Consider the following 25,024-nt stretch of genomic DNA (forward strand, 5'->3'; position numbering starts at 1 on the left):
CTAACACACACACTACACTGAAGAGCCGTTTGCCTTTCACACAGATATTGTCACCATTCAAGGATCCATTATGTCAAAGGAACACTCTGTAGGTTCTTCCTTGCTAATCCTTACCTTTCTGCTGACACCATGCTGCCTGTTGCTCCCTCCTTTCCAGCCTCTCTGCCTGCCCTGCAGACACCCAGCGGTGGGCTGTGGTTACCCTTTAGGAAGGCGTCAGACGAGACCAGGGCATGCCTGCAGACACAGATGCCCAGCACGAGCTGGTGTTACTCATGTTGCCGGATAGCAGTGAGGAACTAACATCTGCAGGACTGCATGACATAAATGGAGGCCAGCTTCAGCGGCAGCCGAGACTGATCTTCCTGCATTAAGGAGAGGTTTTGAGCTGGAGGGATTAGCATCAATAGGTGAGATGCTGGGGATTGATTATTAACTCCAGACAGAAATCTTCAAAAGTTCTATCTGAAAACATGGTAACTGCAGCTTGGATGACCAGCAGAAGTTACCATAAATTCAGAAAGACAGAGCTTTTGAAGTTGATACCCAATCTTCAGCATCAACACATCATCCTCCAGGTGCTCACTCTGTTTGTGTGGAGCTTTGTTACTCCATCCTGTACTCTCACCACCTGGTGGTTAACCAGTCTGGAGTGGCAACTGGCTCACTGAGATCTGTGAAAAAGCCTCCTGGACAAGCGCCAGCAGCATGCCACCACACCGCCAGGTTCTAAGTCAATTTTTGGCTGGTGAAATCTGCTGAGTATCTTGAGAAATGGAAAGCATCGGTTTCAGCATACTATTTATCAGAAGTGTTGGCAAAGAACCTTTGGTCAGCAGAAGCAGCTTCAGGTGGGGTAACTTGTAAAACAAACAACACGAGGGAACAGACAGAGTGTAGACAGTGGCCGTACATACTAACACAACTAACACATCAATACTGGATGGGGCATCTTGTTCCAAGTTTCCTGGTAACATGTCCAGGCAGAATCTGAACATTTGGAACTTGTCCAGAATTTCCAGACCTACAGTAAACCAAGTAGGACAGTAGCTCCATTAAAAATATTCCTAGGCAGAAAAGAGAAGTAGTGTTAGACAAATGCTGGAGGTTTGGAAATCCTAGACAAATGGCTGCTGAATAAAGGCAGATGGACTACCCAGAATGCGAGCCATAAGTCTGCTGCATCCTAGAAAATTATATTCATACTTGACACGAATGCAATAAAGAGGGGAGGGGGAAGGATGATCACTTATATAGATTAAACAAACAACAAAATAGATCAGAACTTTTCAGCCTGGAAGACATGATTGAGTGTATAAACGTAGTCTTTAATGTTAATCTTGAGTCGCTTGGAGATGGTGGAGAATAACTGGACATCAAACGATAATAGTGAGCACTTAGTTTAAAACAAAAGGACGCACCTAACCTAACTTGTGATGACACTGTGATGTTGTTGAAACGAAGAGTTTACCTACTTACAAAAAGTAAATGAAAGATTTTCATAAGAAAAATACAAAGATACAAGATCTGGCTCAGAATATATTGCAGGCTAGGGAAGCCTTCTAGGGAAACATTTCTAGCTTCTTGCCCTAATCTTTGCTCTTGCTATTATAGCAGGCACTGTTAGCCAGTGTTGGAGGCAGGATATTAGCTATATTTATGTTTGGTCTCCCATGAAACAGCCATTTTAATGTTCGCAAATGTGCTACATCTTGGATGCATCAGATGTATATTTAGTGACATAAGCAAGTGTTGTTGCAAATCCACATCTCTGAAACAGAAAAATATATCTTAAGAGAAATGTGTTCTTTAGAAAAATACAGTTGGGTAATGGATGGCAGTCTTACCAAAGGCTGTTAGAAACAAAAAAACAAATCATCTTGCAGAGCTGCTGAGGTCTGACAACATGGTATCAGCTTTTCTCAAGTCTCTGCTACACATTTCATTTCCCCTGTATTGTCAAATTCCATTTTCAAATTAAGGTAATATTACTGTACTATTTACCTGATTGGTAATATTTAACTATGGTCATTAGAGGAAGCCAATACTATATTTCCCTTTTGCCATCAAACCAGCATTTTTTTTTTTGTTGAATAACTGCCTCGTCATGTTACAATGTCAACATACCCTTAGTTGCACACTTATATAAAATATGCATTGTGATCCTTTACCAGTTTGTTCATAATTAAAAAAAGATAAAAAGTGAACTAATGTAGCATCTCTGTTATTCAACTGCAGTTAACTTTCAGTTTTTGGTTCGGGTTTGTTACCTCATCTGCAATTTGACCTTGCTAAGTTTTCGGTGACCTTAGAGTCATCCATCATTTACAGGAAGAAGATAACAAAGCATCCCCAAATAATGACTTTATCGTGAGCTTACTACTTCAAAGACAAGACTAGAAACATAGCATTTTACAGATTAAATTGTTGGCTCAGGATCTCTGTTCCACAGAACTTCCCTTAGTAATTCAACAGCTGTAACATTTCCAGCAAATGCTACCTTTTGATTTCCATTGTCTAAAATTATGTTAGTAAAAGACAAGTTGATGTTCCACTGGTACATAAATGCTGGAGAGTTATCCAGACAATGTCTACAATTTTATATTTCTATTGTATATGTATTCATATGAAAAATCAATATTAAGTATGTTCATAAAACAGTCTTGAATTCTACTTCTAAGCTTCTGGTGTGGCTTAACCCCAGCCGGCAGCTAAGCCCCACACAGCTGCTCACTCACTCCCCATACAGTGGGATGGGGGAGAGAATCGGAAAGGTAAAAGTGAGAAAACTCCTGGGTTGAGATACAATTTAACAGGTAAAGCAAAAGCTGTGCACACAAGCAAACCAAGACAACAAATTCATTCATGAATTCAGCTGTCCATCAGCTGGCAGGTGTTCAGCCATCTTCAGGAAAGCAGGGCTCTATCACACCTAACGGTGACTTGGGAAGACAAATGCCATCACTCCCAATATCCCCCCTTCCTTCTTCTTCTCCCAGTCCTTTATATGCTGAGCATGACATCGGGTGGTTTGGGATATCCCTTTGGTCAGTTGGGGTCAGCTGTCCCGGCTGTGTGGGGTGGTGTGAGGAACAGAAAAGGCCTTGGCTCTGTGTAAGCACTGCTCAGCAGTAACAAAACCATCTCTGTACTATATACAACACTGTTTTCAGCACAAATCCAAAACACAGCCCCGTACCAGCTACTATGAAGAACATTAACTCCACCCCAGCCAAAACCAACACAGTTCTTTTAAGACAAGATCCTGAAGGATGCATATATCCAAGGGAAGCATACCCTTGCATGACATTAAAGTTCGTTGAAAGTTCTTTCTAAATATGATGCAGTAATAATTTGGATTAAGAGAAAAAGAACTATCATGGTTCCCAGCTGACAGCATAACACCACATATCCGCTCTTCAACCCTCCCCACCCCAAGGGGATGGGGAGAAGAATGAAAAAAAAACTTGTGGGTTGAGATAAAGACAGTTTAATAGGATAACAAAGGAAGAGAATAATAATAGTAATAACAATAACAACAACAACAACAATAATAATAAAACAAGTGATGCACAAATGCGACACCACATGCAGAAGGAAAAAACCCACTCCTGATGCCCAGTCTGTTTCCAAGCAGCGATCCCGCCTCCTGGCTCTCTTGCCCAGTTATATCCGGAGCACGATGCTATACGGTTGGGAACATCCCTTTGGCCAGGCTGGGCCAGCTGTCCTGGCTGTGCTCTCCCAGCTCCTTGTGCACCTGGCATGGCACAGTGAGAAGATGAAAAGTCCTTGACTTAGTGTAGGCACTACAACTACCTAGCAACAACTGAAAACATCAGTGTGTTATCAACATTATTCTCATACTAAATCCAAAACACAGCACTATACCAGCTACTAGAAAGAAAATTAACTCTGTCTCAGCTGAAACCAGGACACACAGGAACTACTCTTTTTCTAAGCTACATTTATACTGGAAGAATAACAACAGTAGCAGGTCTAAATTGCCACAACTAAGAAAAGGCAATCTTCACAATAGTGGTTTTATGAGCTCTAAAGACAAAATCCAAAATTCACTGAAACCATCTACTATTTAATTACACTCCATATAATCCTGATTTCCAGACTGGGTTGATCTATCAGCTGCTTTTAGCAGAAGGCTGAGAATCAAGTTGATACATAAACTACACAGCATACCAACAAAATTTACTTTGGCAATCGCTCTGTAAGGAAACTGGCAGAACAAGACTAAACGCTTCCAAAACTTTCTCCTCAGAATACGGTTCAAGTCATGAATAGAGAGATACAAAAAAACCCCCATTCATCTCAGTTGTTTTAGAGCTGACTGGAAATCTAACAGTACAGCAGCAAGCAGGACTTTGCATTAAACTTTTTAACCACTCAGACTCAAGTGCCAATGGAAAAGGTGCATTATGGAAAAAAAAATATTTACACAAAAAAATTTATTAAGTATTCTGTTTGTAAGTCAGAAATACTTTATCATTTACACCCACAAATCAAATTGAAGTCCATAGAAACTGCCTGCTTAGGAAATGAAGTATTCAAAAAGTGTTTTTCAAAAGAGCTTTAGAGGTGAGTTTCTCATTGTACCTGTAGGTGGGAGCTTTGACATAAATGTAAATTAAGTATTGAGAAACACTGTATTAAGGCAAAGATCTCATAGCTTCTTATCACTCTTATAAAACTGAATTACTGCAGATACAGCCAAAACATTGATTTGTTACACCCTCCCGGCACAGAAAGCTGGAGCAGGGGAGAAGATGATGACTCGAACACTATTTAGACTATCTCACCATTCCCTCCATTCTCATATTTCAGTTTTGTCAGAGATGGAAAGTTCACTGTTTCTACAGTTCTTCATTAAGGTATCTTTTCAGCCTAACTTTGCCTGATTTAACTTACAGCCCACTAAAAAGAATGACCCAACCTATTAGTATTACTTCATCACCATCTTTCCTTGTATATGCTTTACTTGCCCATGGTGGCATCTTTAATGTTTACAGACCACCTAGCACAGAGGTGTACCAATGAACAACCGGAGTACCAGAAAGAGATCTACACTATGGAACTAAAACATACATACATTTTCTCTGCTCCTATTCTCAGAAAAGCTTCAGGCATACTACCTGCATTGCAACAGCATGAGCCCACCCAATTTGAGCCAATTTTTAACTTTGCAGAAATGTTGCCTGCAGCAGCAGTATAAACATCTAATATTACAACTTTCTGATTTACATGAGAGGGTCTTTGATTGTACTTAGTAGTGTCTGAACTTTTGCCATTAAAAAAATCTAGTGTAATATGATTTGTTACTGATCTTCTAGCCTATTCTTCCCCCAGTCACAAACAATGGTTATTTTAAAGATCATCAAATCAATATGACAGCATTCCATAGTATGCTCAAAATATTTTCAGGATGGCCTGTACACTTCAGAATGCTTTAGGTAACAGAAAAGTAAACCTGCATACCTCAAGGAGGAAGACAACTCCATTTTATTACTGCTGAAACAAGTTTTTTTGCTCAGCATTGCTTCCTGCAAGAACATAACTTTCATGCCTACAAGCTGAAATAAAATTTGAGGTGCTGTGTTTCTTTTCGTTCCTTTTCTTATTCCAGTCATCCTACCTGCAGGAACAGTAAACACAAACACACACAAAGTTGTGCTAACTTTTTACTCGTATGTGCTTGACTATTTTACTCTACATGCTTTATACCTTTGAACTTCACAACAGAGCATTTACCTCTTTTACTATAGCTCCCTATCGATCTCAATTAAAGTGGCAAAATCCTTCTATTAATGCTTACAATAAAAATGAAATTATGCGGATACACAAAGAATTTAGCTCTCCTGCTACTTCATATGCATACGCTCTGTATTTGCGCTGAAGTCTCCAAGCTTATGGCATTCAGTACAGTGCAATGCAAAAAACCAAAATCCAAGACAGCTTCCCTCTTTAAATCATTTGCATGACTTTATTCCCAAAGTTTCTCTTTCAGTACTTCTCAACTTCAACATCATAAACATATCATCTGTGCTGTTACTACCCTGCCCTTTACAGCTAAGATGGAAAGAGAGACATACCCTAGCCCCCCATACACAAATTTGGCAACCACAGCTCTATTATTTCCTCTGGCATACAACCTTTACATTTGAAACAGTGCATCTTTGTTAATTTTTTATGACATGTTTACACAGGTGTTCATTTAAATACTATTTGGGGGGGAACCTGTCTTACAAGATTACGGTTGTAGCAAGATGTGTAAAATACCATCTAAAAAGTGGTTTCATGGTTTGGTTTATTTCAGCAGGGACAATGCAGTTGGTCTAACTCTACTGGTTACTACTGGTTGTGCTATAACAATACACCATCAGTAAGTCAGAAGGGTGAAAATAGGGGCAAATTTAGGGTTTTGTCTTTATTTATTTAGTTTTTTCTTGGTCTCTGAGAAGAATGGATACCTGATATCCATGTCTTTGAACAGGTATGTTTTGTAAAGAAAGGCACTACTAGCAACACAGTTCAATCATTTCAGTTTTTTTTCCTGAATAATATCTAAAGCAAAATCTATATAAATCCCATTAAATAACTATAGCTGTAAGCATGCTGTAGATTTACAAAAGGCAGAATCTCTCTCCTCTTTGCTGGCAGAGTTGCATATTTTTTCCTTAATCACAGCCATAGGCAAGACCGTGCAATGATGGATCCCAAACACCTGCAATTCCCGAAAATACATTTATTAGCCCATACACACTGTGTTACCTGGTTTTATTTTGATCACAGAGGCAATTTCTGAAGCATCAAACATTACCCCCAAGTTGAAGAAAAGGTCACTACAGCGTCTTTGAAGGACCGCTGCACAGTAGTGACAGAAAAGCAAAGATTGAGTTTCATGCCTGCGAGTTTTACTTAAACAAATGGCCCCAGTTTGCCTACTCACATAAGTGCCTCTGTTAGTTTTCCCATAATTGTGAGGTCTGCAGTTAAATGAAATGGCAGATTCATCACTGATACCATCTTTGTCCAAGGTTTACAGTCCTTTAATTTGTGTGCTTTCAGGGCTTGAGGGCATTTTCCAGTAGCTTTTCTTTATCCTGAAGGGATTTGAGTATCCTTAACAGGGGACTAAATTAATCCTTACATCAAATGATACCAGAAACATGGCCTTCACTTGTTGTCAATTTAGAATTAAAAACGAAATTGCCTTCTCAGAAAGCAAAAGGAATGTAGAACGCAGATAGAAATTACATAGAAAAAAAAAATTGCAGTCAATACTTCAGTGTCTACAATGTGATTACAGAAGTGACAAAAGAGCAAATACATCTTCATGTCCGTTGATGATAAAATCTTGAATTCACCCTATGTATGGGTGTTTGAGCACATAAATTAAAATTAACAGAAGGGCAAAATCATGGCAGGAGGGGGAAATAATAGGAAACTAAAAACCCGAAACTTCACAAAGAAGTCTACAACCATCAAATAAATGTTGTACTAATTTACAGTCATTAGGCTTAGGCACAAATACTCTTTCTTATGAAATGTCCCCCAAGAACAATATACCAAAAATCTACTATTTCGGAGTGAAATGTTGAAAGGCATTTTTTCCTTCATTAAGAAGGTATTTTTCTCCTGCCCATAATACCTAGCATGTTTTGTTTTTTTTTTTCTCCTTCAAATGCAGGTGGAAAAAATAGCAAACTACTAAAGACTATAAGACCAAGAAACTACAAATCTCACATTTGTACCAGATTGATTGTTACCAGGTCTTACGACTTCCCACAGCAGCTAATGGTTGTTTTGACCGATTTCTAAATACCTGACCTAAGATTCTTCACGCAAATGTTCAAAAACTCCTTATTGTCTTCTAATGAAATAGTGGTATTTTTAACTAAATCCTCTGCTGGTCAGAAGTTGGCTTATAGACCTTACAAACTATAATGAGGCTCTATTCACTGGTCTTTATAATCAAACTAAATAACCTTGACTACTGAAGGTAACTGGCTTTGTGATTCTTGGAAGAAAGGAAATAAAAATGGTGTCTCTGCTCAGTAATGCGTACATGAAAGAAAATTCACTCTTTAAGGAACATCTGAACCACTGCCATAACAAGTTATTGTGCTTTGTGCTATAACCTAGACTATAATATGATAGACCTGTCAGTTCCTGTATTTCCAGAAATTTCCTTGAACCTAGTTTTCAGTATTCTTAAGAATAGTTTAAAAAAAAAAAAGTAATTTCAAGACTTGTTTCAGAAAATTTACACAATACATGGTAATTCTGGTATTTCAATAAGCCCACCAATTTTTTTTTTTGGGGGGGTGGGGGGGGTGGAGAGAGGAAATCAACGTATTTTCCTGAGCAAATAATTGTGTAAAGAAAAATGGATCACTAAACACCTTTTCCCAGGACAAATATCAAAGAACCACAGAAAAATGTTTAACTTTAACAAGTAAAAATTAGCTACCTTTTATTAATATTTACAAATGAAACCTGTGTATTTACAATGGAAACACTTCAAATTAACATAACCTGTAAAAAAAAAAAAAATATCCTCAAGCATTTGACTAGTGGAACATATTTTCTCTCCCTGAATTCAAAGCGAAATAGAATTAAGCTACATCCAAAAGCTATTTCTTTCACTCTCAGAGGGAAATTACAAGTAGAAGTCTACAAGTAATAGAATGCTATTTTAAATCACAAGAATGGTTAAATAAATTAATGTGGCATACTTCTCATACTAATGTACATTATTAAGGCACATGCATAACAATAAAATCAAACCATGTCAATGAAATATGTTAACATAAATTTAGCTGGAAATTCAGAAAAAAAAAAAGAGCTTTGTTCTACAAGCAGAAAGGGTTTTTTTTTCTAGCTTGGAGAGGTTTTGATTTTCCTTATGTAACACTTCTACTAATCCTTTATTCAAACAGATCTTAATAACGACTATCTGCTATTGCAGACTCCTTTTTCAGGAAGGAAAAACATTCTGTTTACTTCACTGATGGGAATATCCCTCAATGCTGGAATTGCTTCTTCTTGAAATTTCTTCTGTTGTTGCTTTTTTGCATAGTTATCTACAGGAGACAATGAGAACATTTCATGTATTAAAGATTTCTTTTCTTTCAAGAAATGTTATAGAATGCAACGCTGTATAAACTTAGCTACTATAAGTGATGCTGAAAATCCCATCTTGCTTAGGTATAATGAGATGGTCATCAGAAATGCTTTACATCAACATATATTAGCAGTGCCCCTGAAGAAATCAACCCTACCCTCCTGCTGAAATCACTGTCTGGGACTTTGCTTGGTTTAAGATGCTGTAGGTTAAACCATAACTACCAACAGATAAAAACAACAAAGAAAAAATCCCACGATGAATAGCTCAGTGTGTAGTTTGAATACTTTGTACTAGGATTTCTGCTGAGAGATGCTGTCCACCCTCCCTTTATCTTGGTGCTTGTTCCCACCACCACACAGCACCCGTTCCTATAACGGCATAAACATTTCTACAGGTGCACTTGGAACACAATTATGGAACTGCTCCCTCTGAAAAAGAAAATGTTCAAATATATTTGTTTTTCAAACAGAGCAGGTCCCCCATCCCACCTGCCATACAGCCACACAGACTCTTGCATTGACACCAAATGAAAGGGTGACATGAGAGTATGAATGAGTGGCCAGGACCACAGGGATGGCTAAATGACAGTTCTTGACAGAAGTGTTGGAGTAAGGCATTTGAACTACAGCCCTGACTGATTTTTTTTCCTTAGCGGTTCAGTGTAATGTAATACTATGCATTAATACTAATACTACATAGTTTGTTAAAACAATGCAACCTCAGCAGTAGGTAACTTTCTTGTCAAATTGTACAGTCTGCACTTTTTCCTAACAAAATTGGCCACCTGCAAATAGTGGTGGAATTTCTCATGTGGAGGAAGATGCAGCTGCCTGAAAAATATTGTGAATGCCTAGAACATGCCTCCTTGGCAGGAGTAAAGGCTATGCGAAAGTTGAGAGAAAAACTGAAGAACGGCTTTTTTAGACAGGGAATCACTAACATATCTGATCAGGCCTCAATACTGCAACATGTCCCTTTGTACCACCTTGACTGCTGCATGCCTTCCCACTTCTGCTACTGCCAGGTAAGTACTCATGCCCTTATTCCCATGACACTCTTCACTGGTTTGTAATGCAAGGTGCATGCCTGGCAGATCCCAATACGCCTAACCCTTGTTCCTCTAATGTGGTCTGGTTTACTAACAAAGTACACTCTACTAGTTGGAAACCACTGCCATAAGGTGGCAAAGAGGGAAGAGTCAGGCTCGTGGCTATCTTTTCACTCGAGTACTTCAGTACTTCCAAGAACTCCTTTTTAGATCAAAATATTTAAAGGCTTGAAATGTGATTTATATGTGGCTACATATATATATATATATACACAGAAATTATCAGTTAAGTACCAAAACCTTAAAAAAAAAATAATCATAAAATTACCTGTAACAGTATGTGTGGAGTTAAGCGGAGCTGTACTCATCATGTTAATACCAAAAAGTAATATATAACCAATTCCTATAGCAACTAGTAGGTACGCTGGCAAAGCAACTGCCCAGTATCTGAGGAAAAAGATTTTAAACTTTACATATCATAACAATAAACACCTAATGATACAACAGTTTTAATGTAGTGGTTGTTATTGTATCTAGTACAAACTTAGCCAAGAGAAAAGAAAAAACACCTCTGAATATGGACCCTGGTCTCTCCCAAGATTACTGACTGCAAGGTCACTGTAGCTAGTTTGGTATAAAATCATCACACAGATTCCTTACAGAAGGTTTTTACATTTTTAATTACAGCTTAAAGTTTACTGTATTTTCATCAACAAACTTCATCATAAAAACATTAAAATACTATTTCTGTCATTACACAATGAAAAATTTTCATCATAGCTACTTATCTACATAAATAAAATGCTTCACAAAGATTACAGTCCTTTCTCATCAGGAAAAAGTGGATTATACACAAGGCCACTATTTAAAAAAAAGTTTTGTTATTTGAAAATAATTAAGGGTGTTCTATACTTACACATATTCTGCCTAAAGAGTTTAATTGTTTGAACTTACCTTTGAGGCCAGTATGTTAGTCCAAATGAGAACAGCCAAGTCTCGGGCACATATGCCCAGATAAGATACAAAACTGCATAAAAGAATGAAAAAGTCATAATAATAAGACTGATACTTCTTATTATTGTTTTAGACTTCCTTCATAAGTTTTAGAGCAATACTTCCCTACTGATACATGCTGAAACAATATTTTGCTTTTACACTACTCAAACCAAAATTGCTTTACCAAAGCATTGCAGAATATGCCTCTCAGACACAAAACCTGCCCAATATGGGGGCGATATTTTGTAGCTGATTATATTATATCATTTTAATATTTGCTTTAACATTTAGTTTATGATTCCTATGTAAACAAACAAGAATATCTTGCACATTGAACTGCAGAACAAAAAAACCCTCAGTAAAAAGATTCCAAATGACTCTGAATGCAGAAAATATTAAAGCAGAAAATGATTACACAGCGGGTCGTTTGGTTGAAAGAAAAATTGATAGAATTGCAGTGCTTGAATGGAACTGTTCAGAAAAAGTTACTCGAAATACTTTCTGATTCTTGGCAAATCAATAATTTTCATGTGAATAAAACCAATACTGAGAAATTTTGCTACCTAACAACAAATCCAGAGAAAAGTTTATCAAAACTTGAGGGGAACAGGTTAGAAGCCAGTGACACACGATATGGAACTGCAGTGGCTTCCTGTGAGAGGAACAGAAACTAACTTTCTTTCTACTTACTTCCTGAGGGTGAGAAATACTTACAATAGGACCCTGGTTTATTATTCAACTACAGTATATTTTTGCAGCACCTTTTCTTGTGATGAAAAAGCATTCTCACCCTCTGAAGCCTCAGTCGTGTGTGGGCACGCAAGATATCCCCAGTGAAATGCTAAAGCACCTGTCACACCAGCAAAGAAATGCTGGTATAACCCCAATCATTTTCCATTGCTGCTGACTAGATCGACTTAATTTATTATTTTTTTTTTTTTTAGTATTTGAGTGGGGAAGGTTGCACTACTACTATCTACAATGGTTACCGAATAGTTACAATGTATGCAAGCCAAGTAAAAAAGTTACTAAAATGAGAATGCAGAGCATTTTCCAAAGAATTTGACTGTAATACTATTACAGACAGACAAAATATGAGGAAATCACAAAAGGCAATGACAGAGCTTTGCAACAACTGACAGGTCTGGCAAGTAATGCTTAGTCCACCACGCACCCTTACAACAGGTGCTCTAATACAATTTTGACCCTTTTCAGATGGTCTTATCGGAATTACACTTGTCTCGGAAGCAAAGGAACACTTTTCGGAGAAGTATTCAGTACTCAGTATACTTACTAAAGCCAAACCACGATCCTAAAAAAAGAGCAAATCCATATATTGCCCTTTCGGGCAACGGGGCTGGAGAGTTTTCAACCATACCGGCCTCTTTCCCTTTAACTTCGGCGGTGGTGAGGACACACGAAGAAGCTCTGAGAGGTTTCTCCTAAGTTCCTCTCCAAACACCCCGGTATTCGTGGGGGCGGGAAGCGAGACCACCCGAGCGGCAGCGTTTTGCTCCCGAGCCCACGGACACTCCTCCCCACCCCCACCCCCGCCTCAGCCCAGCGCGGCCGTTTCACTCGCCCCTCAAAGGACACCCAGGAACCGCGGTGCTACCGACCCCCATCCCTCCGCTGCACACATCTCCTGCCCGCAGCCCCCCCCTCGCTCCACCCGGCGAAGCCGCTCTGCCTCCTTTCTTTCGAGGTCACGGCCTGACTAGGGGAGGAAACCACACCCAGGACACCCCCGCACCAGAACGAAGACGGAGGCGCACAGCGCGTTCCCTAACGCCCCCCGGTACCGCGCGTCCGCCTGCCCGCCAGGCCGCATCTCGCACATGCGCAGCCAGAGAACCCCTGTCGCCCCGCCGGCTCGGGGCCGCCTCGGCAGCGGGCGCATGCGCCAAGCCTAAGACGGCAGGCGGGGACCGCCGGCTGCTTGCCGCGCGTTGGCTGGCTCCCTTGACGTCAGGCGGTGAGTAGCCAGTAGCTAGGGCCCTGGGTGAGGGTGTTGGTGTGTGCGGTGGGAGGGGTTCGTTGGGGGGCGGGAGCCATCTTGGTCCTTCGGAGCTGGAGAGGAGCGCGGCTGAGGCTGGTGAGCGAGCGAGCGAGCGAGCGAGCGAGCGAGCGAGCAAGCAAGCAAGCAAGCAAGCAAGCAGCGGGCGCTGGGGCGGCGGCGGCGGGTGCGGGTGTGGGTGTTCCCCTCCCGCCTTGTGCGTCGCCGAGCTCTTGACCCCTGTCAGCCACTGAGGCTGGGTCCGGGAGGGTGATGCCTGTTTCTCCGGAGCCCCCCGGCAGGGTGACGCCCGGTGCGGTCCGCCTGTAGAGGGGACTGGTGCTGTCGTCCACGGGAGCCGCGGCGCAGCCCCTCCGGGACCGCTGGAGCTCCTTGCCGCGGGGAGGACCGGGCAGGGGCAGGGCTGTCCCGGCGGGAAGCGACGCGTCAGTGGCGAGCCTCGGGGCTTCCGGGGCCTGACGGCAGCGGGGGAGCCCGGTAGGTGGGAGCCCAGCCGGCCCCCGCTTCGCCGCTGTCGGGGCGGAACGGGCAGTGCCGGGCGAGCCCCCGGGCAGCGAGAGGGACGCACGGCCTGGGCGGAGCTGCGCCGCTGGTTCTGTCAGACAGGGCTGCCCGGCGGAGCGGGTGGGGGGTTTAACTCCGCTCTCCCGGGATGTAGCAATAATACCCGACCTGCTGCCCCCTGACAGGGCTGGAAGAAACTGCCCTTCCCTCTCCTGCCTGTCAGGTGTGAGGTGGCATGCAGGAGTACGGTCAGGTATCAAGGACTTAAAAGACTGTTAGAATTAGTCGATTTAACTACCTTTTAACTGATGCTTTAGGTTAATTTTTTCAACGTTAACCTGTGCTGTGCAAAAATAAGAACACACGTCTTCCATGAAACTCTTGCAAAGTGTAATTTAATGTTGTGATCATTTTAAGTCCTGTAAAACACCTGTTATTTGCTTCTTGCCTTCCCCTCACATATTTGTCACAATCCTTTTATTTCAGGATCATGTACCATGGGTGAACCTATATCTGAATCTGAGTTTGCAGCCTTGGCTTTTTATGCTGGTGATAAATCTTGCTGTGAATTGGTAAGTAGGTTTGAAAGTAGATGAAAAACTTGCAAGGTGTCCCAGTGGGGTTTATACCCAGATCTGATCTACAGTGTAATTGCTAGCGTTCATTAATTCAAACTAATGCAAAGATGCCTTATACTACAGTTATTCACTTGTTGAAGTACTAAATTGAGGTAGAGCATAGAGACTCTGTATCCTCTATCAGGCAAGTTTTACTGAATTCATATACAGCTATGTAAAACTAGACAGTGATGCATAGGTCCTAGTAACAGAACTTGACCAACCTGTTGGCCATGTATCTAGGCCATACTTGGGATGATATACCTCAGAGTGACAGATTCAGTTCCTTTAACTGCAAAGCAATCACAGCGTAGCTCATGGAAGTTCAAGTCTGCAAATTAACAGCAGTGTTCACCCATTCTTTGTTCTTGTCATCTCTTACATTTTTTTCCTAGTTCTTTGTGCCCAATAGGGCCTCTGCTTATTTCGTTGTTGCTTTTATTGAATAAACTGTAGCACTCTTCTGTTTTTATGCTTCCAAGAATGCTTTTGTTGACTCTTACTTTCTACTTCTTGCTATGCCGAAGGAGTCCAAAAAAACAGTGTGGTAGTTAATCTTTCTGCTGCTTGGAGAGCTCAGTTATGAGTTATTTATCCTAAGTGTTGCTGCTGCAAAACACAAACTAGCTGGTGTACCATTCGTCCTATGCAGAAATAAAAAGTACAGGTAAATTTAGTTTATTTCTAGAGCTGTGTCTTTATAAGGGACAGTTACTAGTGGTGAGTCTTACTGAAAACTGTTTATATTAATAAAGATTTATTTTTTTTATGTACTGTGGACAACATAAAGCATTTTAAACAATTGTGTTAGCATAAGATACTAGGCATTTTCTCTCGAAGTGATGTGTGTGCTGTGCTATGGAAAGAAAGCCCTTGATTCTATGCAAGTGCTAAATCTTGGTTTTTCAAGTTTGCTGTGGTGGGAATACCACCTTGGGCTTGATGTATGGGGGAGTGTGTGGTTTGTTTTGTTTTTAAATACTGTAGCAAAATCCACTCTGTGGAGTGAAGGAGACTTTCAGTGATCTTTCAAGTTTAACTGATTTTGAAATAATAATTTTTTTTTCCTCTTTGTTATTGAATGTCCTGCTCTGTTAAATATGTCGATGTAATATAACTTATTTTTGAGAGTAAGCCTTGATCTACATGTAATGTTGTAATAATTCAGAAACACTGCTTGGGGTGAAATCACATGATTGCTTGTCATCACCTTAGGTCAAATTAGTAAGCTGTCATTGCACAGCATGCTAGTATTTCCAGAAAGTCTGCCACTGATAGAGTAAAGGTCTGCTAAAGAAACTGTATGAAAGATGTGTTTGGTAATTTGTTTTTATACTTTTCTCCAGTCATATTCAGAAATAGCTTTGCGTTTCTTGGAAATTATAATGCAGCAATACATAGACATGATATGTAGTATTTATTAAATGACACTTACATAATGTTTCTTAAAATAATAGACTTTGTGGGGATGTGCAAAACAGAACAAAGTAATTTATTCTTCAGCTTGAGAAGCTCATATGGAGTACTATGTTTTAAACCCATTAAAGTATTGATACAGTATGCTGCAATGAAGTAGTAAATCAACTGCTCATTCCACTTATTTTGATATACACTTATTTAAACATACATGCACTAACTGTCAAAACAGAATGCTTTTCCTAGGTACTCTTGAACATTATATTGCTGCCTAGTACCTCATTTTGAATTATTAATTTTTAGAATACTATTGTAGTGTGATTTAATAGTTTAAACAACATATTAACAGTTTTCCCATCCATTCATATCTATGGATTTTTTTTAATGGATCTGCAGGTAAACATTTTTTTTTTCGTAAGACAGCAACTAAACCATTGTGTTAGGTAACTCTAGTAAATATGCTTTTTTTTCCCGTGTTTGTTTTTGTTTGGTTTATTTGCTTTTTGGCTGTGCTTAATATGAATTATAAGATTGGATCCAAAGGGGTTTGTCATTTGATAGTGCAAAATATTGCAGACTTTAAGTTTCCTTGTTTTCCTCAAAAAAACATTGGCAGAACTGCAGAAACCTGTGGGAGAATGGGGAATACCAGTAGTATTTATTTCATGGGGAAATGGGATGTGGGGGGAAAAAGCAGGGGGAATTTACCCACCTCAGATTGATCTTAGAAGATAATGAGATGCTGGTGAGCATTGAATGAGCATTATTAAGATTTTATAAAAAGCTTCTGTTCAGAATGAGTAGGTGAATAGCGATAATTTTCCTGTCTATGCCCATGGAGTATGCATGAGTATTTGAGTTAATTATGAAATAATTATAGTCGATAATAGTTAATGAAATAATTTTAGTTAATTATTAATTAATTTTGTTAATTAATGTTTCTGTATTAGTATTTTAGTTTGGATCAGGAAAACACTTTTGAAGCAAATATCCCGATTGTCCCTGTCTCTTGTGTTTTGGCTTACGTTGTGAAGAGATCTTGGAGCGTGCTAGTGGGATTCAGTGAGGATGAAACTAATTTAGAAGGTGGTTTTAAGAGTATAGGTAATGTGCATCAACCACAAATGGGTGCTGTCTTTGGGACTAGATTTGAACCAATGCAAGCTAAAACCCCTTGAAGAGCACCTAATGTAAGAGTAGACTGCTCAGTGTGAAATACTTTGCTTTATAGATTTGTTTTCTATTTGATCATGCTGCTTGCTTATGAAGATACATCCACAGACCAACTTTTATTCTGATCTAAATATGCACAGTGATTACCTTCTCTTGAGAAAAGGAATTGGTGCCAGAACGTAAAAATCACTTCCATTCCTCCCTTCCCCTGTGGTAAACAGTTTATACTGGTTTAATATTTAGAAACAGTTAAGTAATTGTAGCATTAGTTAGTGTAAGACATTTGCAAGATGTGCAATGTTAAAAAATATGTTTATCTTTAGGGTCATGGAATGTTTATACAGCGATCACCACTTAAGCCTAAAACAGGTATGTAAATCAAACCAATATTACATAACTTTCTTATGCACTTTTTGTGCTGTGCTTGGATCTTTTGATTGCTATTTCACTTTTTTCCTTATTTTGTCTGAATAAGTAGAAAAATGTTATTTCTGAGCAGAAGCATTGGTATGTTCTTTTACATTGGAACAACTCTCATCTTTTTGTCCTAATGTAATGTGCAGAAGACTGCAATACATTTGTAAGAACAATGTAAATGGTCAATAATACGTACCTACATGCAGTAAATTAATGTTACGAGGATGGGCATTTAAGGCTTGTGTTCATTACCTGTGTTTTAATTGTAGCTATGTTTTAGCTGTATATGTCTAAAGATACCTTCGAGTTGATCTTTGTAGATCAAGTTTTTGAGTTATATTTAATAGTTGCAGAAAAGCAAGTGGCTTAACAGCATGTCAAGCTCTTCAAAAATGTATTCGCTATACAAATGGTAACCTCTAACATGTAGGAAACTCAGATAAACGCAGTCAGCTGTGTAAAATGAATTTTTGCATATATTCAGACAATACTGCTTCTGCTCTGAGAGTACTTGATGCCACCTCAGTAGTCTAATAAGCATTTTTACCTTTTAAAGACAGTCTCTCAGGGAAACAGATTCTATTTTTGAAAGAGCCGTGCATCACCCATGTAATGGCCTGTGGAGAAAAAAAGAATAATATTGCTGATCTTTTTGTACTGTGTTGCTATGTGTCACACTACTCTGGATTTATTGTAGAAAATAATTGAATGGGTACAGTTAGAAGAGGCTCATGTTGTATCTTGAAAATAGCATCCCTTATAGCCATTGAACAGCTCACAGCCCTTGTTAGGTTCCTCATTGGAAGCAGGCTGCATTTATTCATTTATAATGTACTATATCAATACAATTCAGAACTTGGGCAATTTCTTAGGCAAGGAATGTAAAGACTGCCAGCAGGTCCATGTTCTTGCCTCCATATAAATTCCCTCTCCCCCTTCAATTTATAAAAACCCTCAAGCTGCCAGATGTATTTAGAGTGGTTAGATAGTACTTAGGAATACAGTAGGGAAATAACTGGTGTTTTTGAATGCTTATCTGGATTTTGATTTTATTACTTGTGCCTCAATTGTGTCTAATTCCTAACTCTTTTCTTAAAGAAGATGTTGATCCCTGTGAAGTGTGGTGCAGTCAGCCCATTGACATCTTAAGAGAATATTGTAACGTTATTAAAATACGCATCTTTTGGCCTCTTCTCTTCAAAAGAGAAAGTAATTCTTTGGTAGCTGATTGGAGGTAAGTAGTCATGTTCTCAAAGTGATGTAATCACAGAATGGTAGGGGTTGGAAGGGACCTCTGGAGATCATCTAGTCCAACCCCCCTGCTAGAGCAGGATCACCTAGAGCAAGTTGCACAGGATCACGTCCAGGAGGGTTTTGAATCTCTCCAGAGAAGGAGACTGCACAACCTCTCTGGGCAGCCTGTCCCAGTGCTCGGTCACCCTCACAGTGAAGAAGTTTTTCCTCATGCTGAGATGGAACTTCCTGTGTTCCAGCTTGTGCCCGTTGCCCCTTGTCCTGTCACTGGGCACCACTGAAAAGAGTCGGGCCCCATCCTCTTGACATCTGCCCTTTAGATATTTATAAGTATTCATCAAATCCCCTTTACTTTTTTTTTTTTTTTTTTGCTACCTGTGAAAGATCATCGTATACTTAAACTGTCTACGGGAATGTTTTTACCAGTGGGCTACGTTAGTTAAGGTCAGAAGGCATAGTTTGTGAATATACAGCAGAAAATACTAAGAATGGGTTTCTGAAGTTTGGATTCTAAGTGTGTATTTAAGTACTTAAACACATGCCCTATATTTCAAAAGTACCAAAAGCTTTGCAACGTGCTTTTTTTTCTCCTCTCCTCTGAAGGGCTTGATTTGAGTTTGTAACCATTGTCTTGCTTAGATCTAATTACCATAAATATTAGTAATTAAGGCTATGTAACACAGTGTTATTTTTCTAATTAATAACATGTTCTGTTTTTAAGCAGTTCACAGATTTTAGACCGGAATTGGAAGAGGCTCTGTGATTTAGAGGTTTTGGAAGACCTTATTGATTTAATTAAAAAAGTTGTTGTAAGTATATTTTAACTTCATGTAAGTTTTCAAGTATAATAGATTAATTAAATCTGTATCCTATGCAGCTTGGGATTGTATCTTAAATCAGACATTTTCGTTTGCTGGAGTGAATAAATTGTCTGATAGTTGAGTTGCAGCTTTCTAGAAAGAGTGTCATAGGTTTCATTACAGTTGGGATAACTTACTAAATATTTGCAGAATCAATAATACAGTTGACTGGAGCCCTTGTAAATTGCTAATAAAGAGAGTCCTATCACAGAGAAAAATGGCACCATTCCCGGATGAACAAGTTAAATACTTTTTTTTTCCCCCCGCTCAGTTATTTTTTCCTCTTTCAACAAATGATAGTTAAAGTTTGATGTAGTTGCTGACTTAAAACAGAAACATAACAGTGCAGAGGACAGAATGATGTAAGAAATGTTCTCAGCAGCTGAAGGGAAGATATTTTATTTTTCTTTTAAATTTATGTATGACATGTTTTTTTAAAAAATGGTTTGTTTGAAATTCTGTGCTCAACCCCAAGCTATACTTCTCCAGTCCGCCTTACTGTTATATGACTTTCTGTGATTAGGTATTCCTATACTATATTGATCTTATGGATTCATACTTCCTTATGCTCTTTTTGCTGCTTCCTCCTTCAGGCTGAGTGCTCTGTTTTCACCTCCTTGTACTTCAGGATGCCCCTGCAATTTTTCCACTTTGTCTCATGTGATGGGTTCTTTGTGCTGTTTCCTCCTCTGGTGGTCTCCCGTTCAATCTTTATATGAGAGGGTCTGTGTATATTCCCATTCCCCTGTTTACCTCTGCTTCCCTCTTCTTACTTCCTCAGCCTGTATCTCCTTCTCCATGTAAAAGATTGTATATCCAATAGTAAAATTTATTTGGAGGAGCAGAAGATCTCAGGAGGGGAAGTACTGTTGGTTTGGATGGTTTTCATTGGATGTATCAGCTGGTTCTTTTGGTATGTAGATAACTGCAGAAGTGGCTAAAGTGGCTGACTTTCCTAACCAGATGTCATAGCGTCCATGCATTCTCTATTTCCACATCAACATTTATTTATTTTTCAACAAAAATGGTAGGGGATTTGCTACTGAATAAAAGAATATTTCCTGAAACTTTGAAATGGACCAGAGCAACTGTCCAAATGATACTGCATTGAAGCAGAAGAGAAAATGTTATTGAGTTGAACCTGAGCAGATAGAAACTAAAATGATCAGATCTTAATAAATTGATCTTTATTTGTTTTCTGTCCCTCTTCCAGAACGTTCCACCTTTTATCGGTGGCATACTGAGAATTGGCAGCAGAATCGAAAATGTAAGTTTCTCAAGTTAATAGGAATACTTCTTTATTTGTGAATACAAACAAAATACTTGTACAAATATCCAAAATTTTAAAATGCTTGCATAAATAAATAAATAGTCTGTAGTTTTTGGAATATGTAGTGTATAGAACCAGGGTTCCCAAGTTGTTGCAGCTCTGAGCCACAGAACGAAATCTCTGTGTGACAGGAACTGTGAAATAAATGTTGTCTGTGTAAGAAGACCAAAATGAGAACTTTGGGGGTAGTTCACATGCTGAAAATAAATGATTTCTCTTGGAGGTTGCTATTGCAGTGTGGTGGGTGGGTTTAGATTGTGCAGCTGGAGCCCAGGTCAGCTCTCCAATATCAGCTTTGGTACCTGCTGGAGGCTTTCCTTGGTGCTTTCTCACAGATTTGCCACTTCTTGTTGAAGGCTTATTCCTTTGAGATGTCTCTGGACTCTCTCTGTCTTCAGTCTTGAAGATTCTTAGGCTCCCTCCCATAAGCACACAGTTCTACCTCTGTGGTGCGTTTTGCTCTGTCCTCTCTTTCTGTGCTGGTGTTGGTGTGCTATGCTAACAGTCTAGATATAGGCCAAAACACACTTTAAATGTAAACAAAATAAGTTATTGTTAGTATAAGTGAAATATTCCAGAATTAATTATGGCAGAAGAGGAAAGAAAATCAACAAATACGACTAAACAGAAAAAGTCTTATAATGTTAACTGTATTATAACTCAGCCTGGTGAAAAGAAGGCTCTGGGGAGATCTAGTTGCAGCCTACCAGTACCTGAAGGGGCCTACAGGAAAGATGGTGAGGGACTGTTTATCAGGGAGTGTAGTGACAGGACAAGGGGCAATGGGTTTAAGCTGAAGGAGGGTTGATTTAGATTAGATGTTAGAAAGAAATTCTTTACTGTGAGGGTGGTGAGGCACTGGAACAGGTTGCCCAGAGAGGTTGTGGATGCCCCCTCCCTGGAAGTGTTTAAGACCAGGTTGGATGGGGCTTTGGGCAACGTGGTCTAGTGGAGGGTGTCCCTGCCCATAGCACGGGGGTTGGAACTAGATGGTCTTTGAGGTCCCTTCCAACCCAAACCGTTCTATAATTCTATGATTATCATTAAATATACACTCCTCATAGTATCTGACCATTTTCCAGGTGTTATGCTCACTCTTGTACTGTTCCTTGGTGAATGGCTTCTGTCTGGTGTTTCCATGTGTGGGGGAGTGGGGTACAGTCATCCCTACCTGGAGTTTTTTGCCGCATGGACTGCTGTTGATGTTTTCTTCTTCCTCATTCTAGAATCTACCTGGGTCTATTTTTTATGTTCAGTAATGCGCTTTTATATCCTGCTCTTTATTTTCATTTGTCTGCAGGTTTAAGTTACGTATGTTTATACTATATATACATATATAGTATGCTTTAATGTATGTTAGAAACTACTCTTGCCCAATTTTGTCCAGCTCTATCTTATTTTTTTTTAACTTGGCCACTTGTTTATAGCCATTGGTTCTGCAGTGTTAGCTTGTGCTCCATCTCTTACTAGCCTGTGCCCATACTCCTCTAAAGTGCATTATGTTTCTCCAATTTTTGTGGCCTATGCTCTATCATATTTGGCTTGCATTTCTCTATACTGCATCTTTGTTAGTCATAGCGGCATTAACTACTCGTTACTACTGTCTATATGAAAGCTATTGTACCATACAAAAGTCATATCCACCCAGTCAGAAGAACAATTGCTATTGGAGTTAAAACTGAGCTCTCAGCAGGTCAGGACAAGCTCAGAATAAGCCCTGTGGCCTTGCTAACTCTCTACAAAGCTTGTGGCCTATTACTAGCAATGGCAACGCTGTATGATGGGGCTACAGGACAGCAAGTAGGGCTAAGCTTGATCACTGAAATGATGCAAAAGTGCTCCTCTTTGGAGACAGGTTGGCAATCTTTTATGAGATTCTCAAACACTGATGCAATCTGAAGGACTGTGAATGGCTGAGTAAGGGTGTGGTTTGGAAACCTACTGATCCATCTTCATTACTAAATTCAGTGTACAATGGAACTATACTTCTTACATTTTTCAGCTTGTAAGCATTGGACTGTGAACAGTCTTAATTTCCTTGTGTCTGTCACCTTTTTCCCACTTTCTAGTTTCTGCTGCCTGCTGTAGATTAACTACAAAAGTTAAAATAAAAACATTGAAGTTAAAAGACAATATCATAGCTCATAGTAGCAATAGGAGAAGCAGAATAGGTACAACTGCATGTTACTGCTGGATAACCCAGTTCCTGTATTTTTAGTGATACCTGTTTTAGTCATGTGGGTTTTTAGATTACTTTTCAAAATCTGTAGGCCCAGATAATGTGGGAGTAGCCCAGGCAACAGACATTCTTCATTCAATCCCTCTCCTTCAAATAAAGCTCTGTAGCTCAAACAATTAAATTTAGTTTGAATAGAAGTCTTAATTTACAGAATTAAGTCTTAGCCCTGGCCTGCATGTCTAACAGCCTGGAGAATGTTGCTTGTTCTAATCAGGCTTGTCACTTCACACTGAAGCAATTTTGTATGCAGTCATCAAAAAGACATTTCTAAATCAAATTCTGTAATTTGAATCGCTCCTTGTCTGCTCTTGAAAGAATGACTGTTTCCATTTTGTGAATATGCTGTATTATGCTGTGCTTCAGTTATCCAGATATTTATATTTGTGAGCTGTTGTCTATTTCAAAGGCTAACAAATCGGGAACAAGTGCATAGTGTAAGTGCTACAGTAGTACTGTTTGTTATATTTACATGGAATGGTTCCACTATATTGCCAGTGGGCTGTTGGTTTGTGTGGCATTTGTTGTTTTTGTTTTAAGACTTTGCTTTGTATAGAATTAGTTACTTTTTTTAATTTTCCTTTTCTTCAATTGAAATAGGGTTTCTTTGATGTTGGAGATGCACTTGATTGGGTCAGATACACAGGTGATGTCAGTATTCTGCAGAGGCTGGAGAAACTTGGTGATTTTGGTTGGATCTATCTCGAAATTTTCTTTGCTGAATGTAAGTATGAACACTTTAGGAGAAAGAATGGTGAGAAAAGTCACCTGTGTTGTAGTTATGAAATAGTTAATGTTTGCGTGTATTTCATTACGCTGGGAGTGACTGGAAAAGTATTGGTGGTGTGGGGTTTTTTCTTGTTTTTTTGCGTATTTGAACCAGTCGGTTCTTCCTTGAGTCTTTGTATGTGGGTTGTATTTACAGGGCACATACTCTCTGAACAGTTCAAAACATTTTTTCACTTTGCTGTCCATTGTGGGCTGTATATGCCCCCTGTATTCCTTTAAGTTACGGTTAAGTTGAAAGTTGCCTGAAATATTATTTACGTCTTTCTGTTAAAAGTTTGGCAGAGGATTTTGTCAAAATATTAACTGAGATGTAAGTCATACTTTAAAAATTAGCTTATGTAGCTCATGGGAGTTACCGTAAGATGTTAACACTAGTAGCAGAAGTTCTGCTGAAATGACAAAAAGCTTCCAGGCCTGCTGGTTTTGACGTGTGCTAAATGGCTTGTATTCTGGTCTTTCTTTTTACATTTATTGCAACAGCTGAGTTAGAATGCATATCAGGGTGGTAGAAATTGAACTTGCGTGTAAGGAGAACAACCTTTTTATGGTTAAGTGCCAAAGTACAAATTCTTTAAAATACAGATATCTGTGAATCTTTAAAATGCAAAATCTTTAAAAATACAAGTGAGTTTCACTTGATTGCTTGAAATTTGGCAAGTGCTTAAATATTTTACAGTGTGCAGCTAGTTATTTTGGGCTTACCAAATAATAAATAATTCCTTTTCTTTTGAACCTTTCTGTTGCTTAATTTGTTTCTATTGTTTCTATTTGTTTCTGTTATTTAGTATGGTATGTCAAGTTTTGCTTTCAGTCAGAAAACAAAGCTTGATTCTTGGTAGCAGAAGATAAAACCTACTTGTCTTTAGTAACTTCTTTACTCACCGTGTTTTTCTGAATTTTGTCTCCAGGCAAACGTTATATTACTAAAGTTGCTTTGGAAGATTGTAATTTAGTTGAAGAATTTAAAGCTGTGACCTGTGAAAACTGTAGGAAGGTGAGAGAAGATATCAGAATGTGTTTCGGCATTTCTTGTTTTGTTGTTATTTTTTGGTTTTTTTTCATGATCAAAGATTATAAAAATGACCAAATGATCAAAGATAAAGATTTCAAAAGCTTGAGTGAGTAGTTGTCCTGACATAGTTACCTTGAGAGATCCTGGCCTAACAAACAGAACACTAGTTGTTTATGTTACCAGTGTACACTGGACAGTGTTCCCCTCCTCACT

The 25,024-nt window shown here is 39.1% G+C and overlaps 2 protein-coding genes across 6 annotated transcripts in view; one reads left to right on the forward strand and one right to left on the reverse strand.

Annotated features, from left to right (window-relative positions):
- Positions 1-8,462: 8,462 nt before the first annotated feature.
- PIGP (phosphatidylinositol glycan anchor biosynthesis class P) lies at positions 8,463-13,097 on the reverse strand. The gene is made up of 4 exons (XM_010306248.2): positions 12,481-13,097; positions 11,145-11,217; positions 10,519-10,637; positions 8,463-9,098 (listed from the first exon to the last, which is right to left on the reverse strand). The coding sequence occupies exons 1-4, from the start codon at positions 12,560-12,562 to the stop codon at positions 8,968-8,970; spliced, it is 405 nt and encodes a 134-aa protein (XP_010304550.2). The 5' UTR covers positions 12,563-13,097; the 3' UTR covers positions 8,463-8,967.
- A 105-nt stretch (positions 13,098-13,202) lies between these two features.
- TTC3 (tetratricopeptide repeat domain 3) overlaps positions 13,203-25,024 on the forward strand; it is a 65,087-nt gene continuing 53,265 nt past the window's right edge. For 3 of the 5 annotated variants that reach the window (XM_075771808.1, XM_075771834.1, XM_075771842.1), the window contains exons 1-8: positions 13,206-13,281; positions 14,194-14,279; positions 17,237-17,282; positions 18,432-18,564; positions 19,306-19,393; positions 20,658-20,711; positions 23,611-23,734; positions 24,708-24,793. In XM_075771808.1, the coding sequence (XP_075627923.1) occupies positions 14,205-14,279; positions 17,237-17,282; positions 18,432-18,564; positions 19,306-19,393; positions 20,658-20,711; positions 23,611-23,734; positions 24,708-24,793 (606 nt within the window). In that variant the 5' untranslated portion in view covers positions 13,206-13,281; positions 14,194-14,204. Of the gene's footprint in view, positions 13,282-13,355; positions 13,486-14,193; positions 14,280-17,236; positions 17,283-18,431; positions 18,565-19,305; positions 19,394-20,657; positions 20,712-23,610; positions 23,735-24,707; positions 24,794-25,024 lie in introns of those variants that run through there. The other 2 variants (XM_075771824.1, XM_075771816.1) reach the window with 2 other exon arrangements.

The sequence above is a fragment of the Balearica regulorum genome, chromosome 1, assembly GCF_011004875.1.
Source record: "Balearica regulorum gibbericeps isolate bBalReg1 chromosome 1, bBalReg1.pri, whole genome shotgun sequence".
Taxonomy (NCBI): Eukaryota; Metazoa; Chordata; class Aves; order Gruiformes; family Gruidae; genus Balearica; species Balearica regulorum.

Excerpts from the sequence above, each read along its gene's own strand:
- PIGP (XM_010306248.2), bottom strand. The coding sequence starts at position 12,562 with ATGGTTGAAAACTCTCCAGCCCCGTTGCCCGAAAGGGCAATATATGGA. Across the intron at positions 11,218-12,480 it reads AGGATCGTGGTTTGGCTTTA|TTTTGTATCTTATCTGGGCA; the intron begins GTAAGTATACTG and ends TCTTTTATGCAG. Across the intron at positions 9,099-10,518 it reads CTCCACACATACTGTTACAG|ATAACTATGCAAAAAAGCAA; the intron begins GTAATTTTATGA and ends TGTCTCCTGTAG.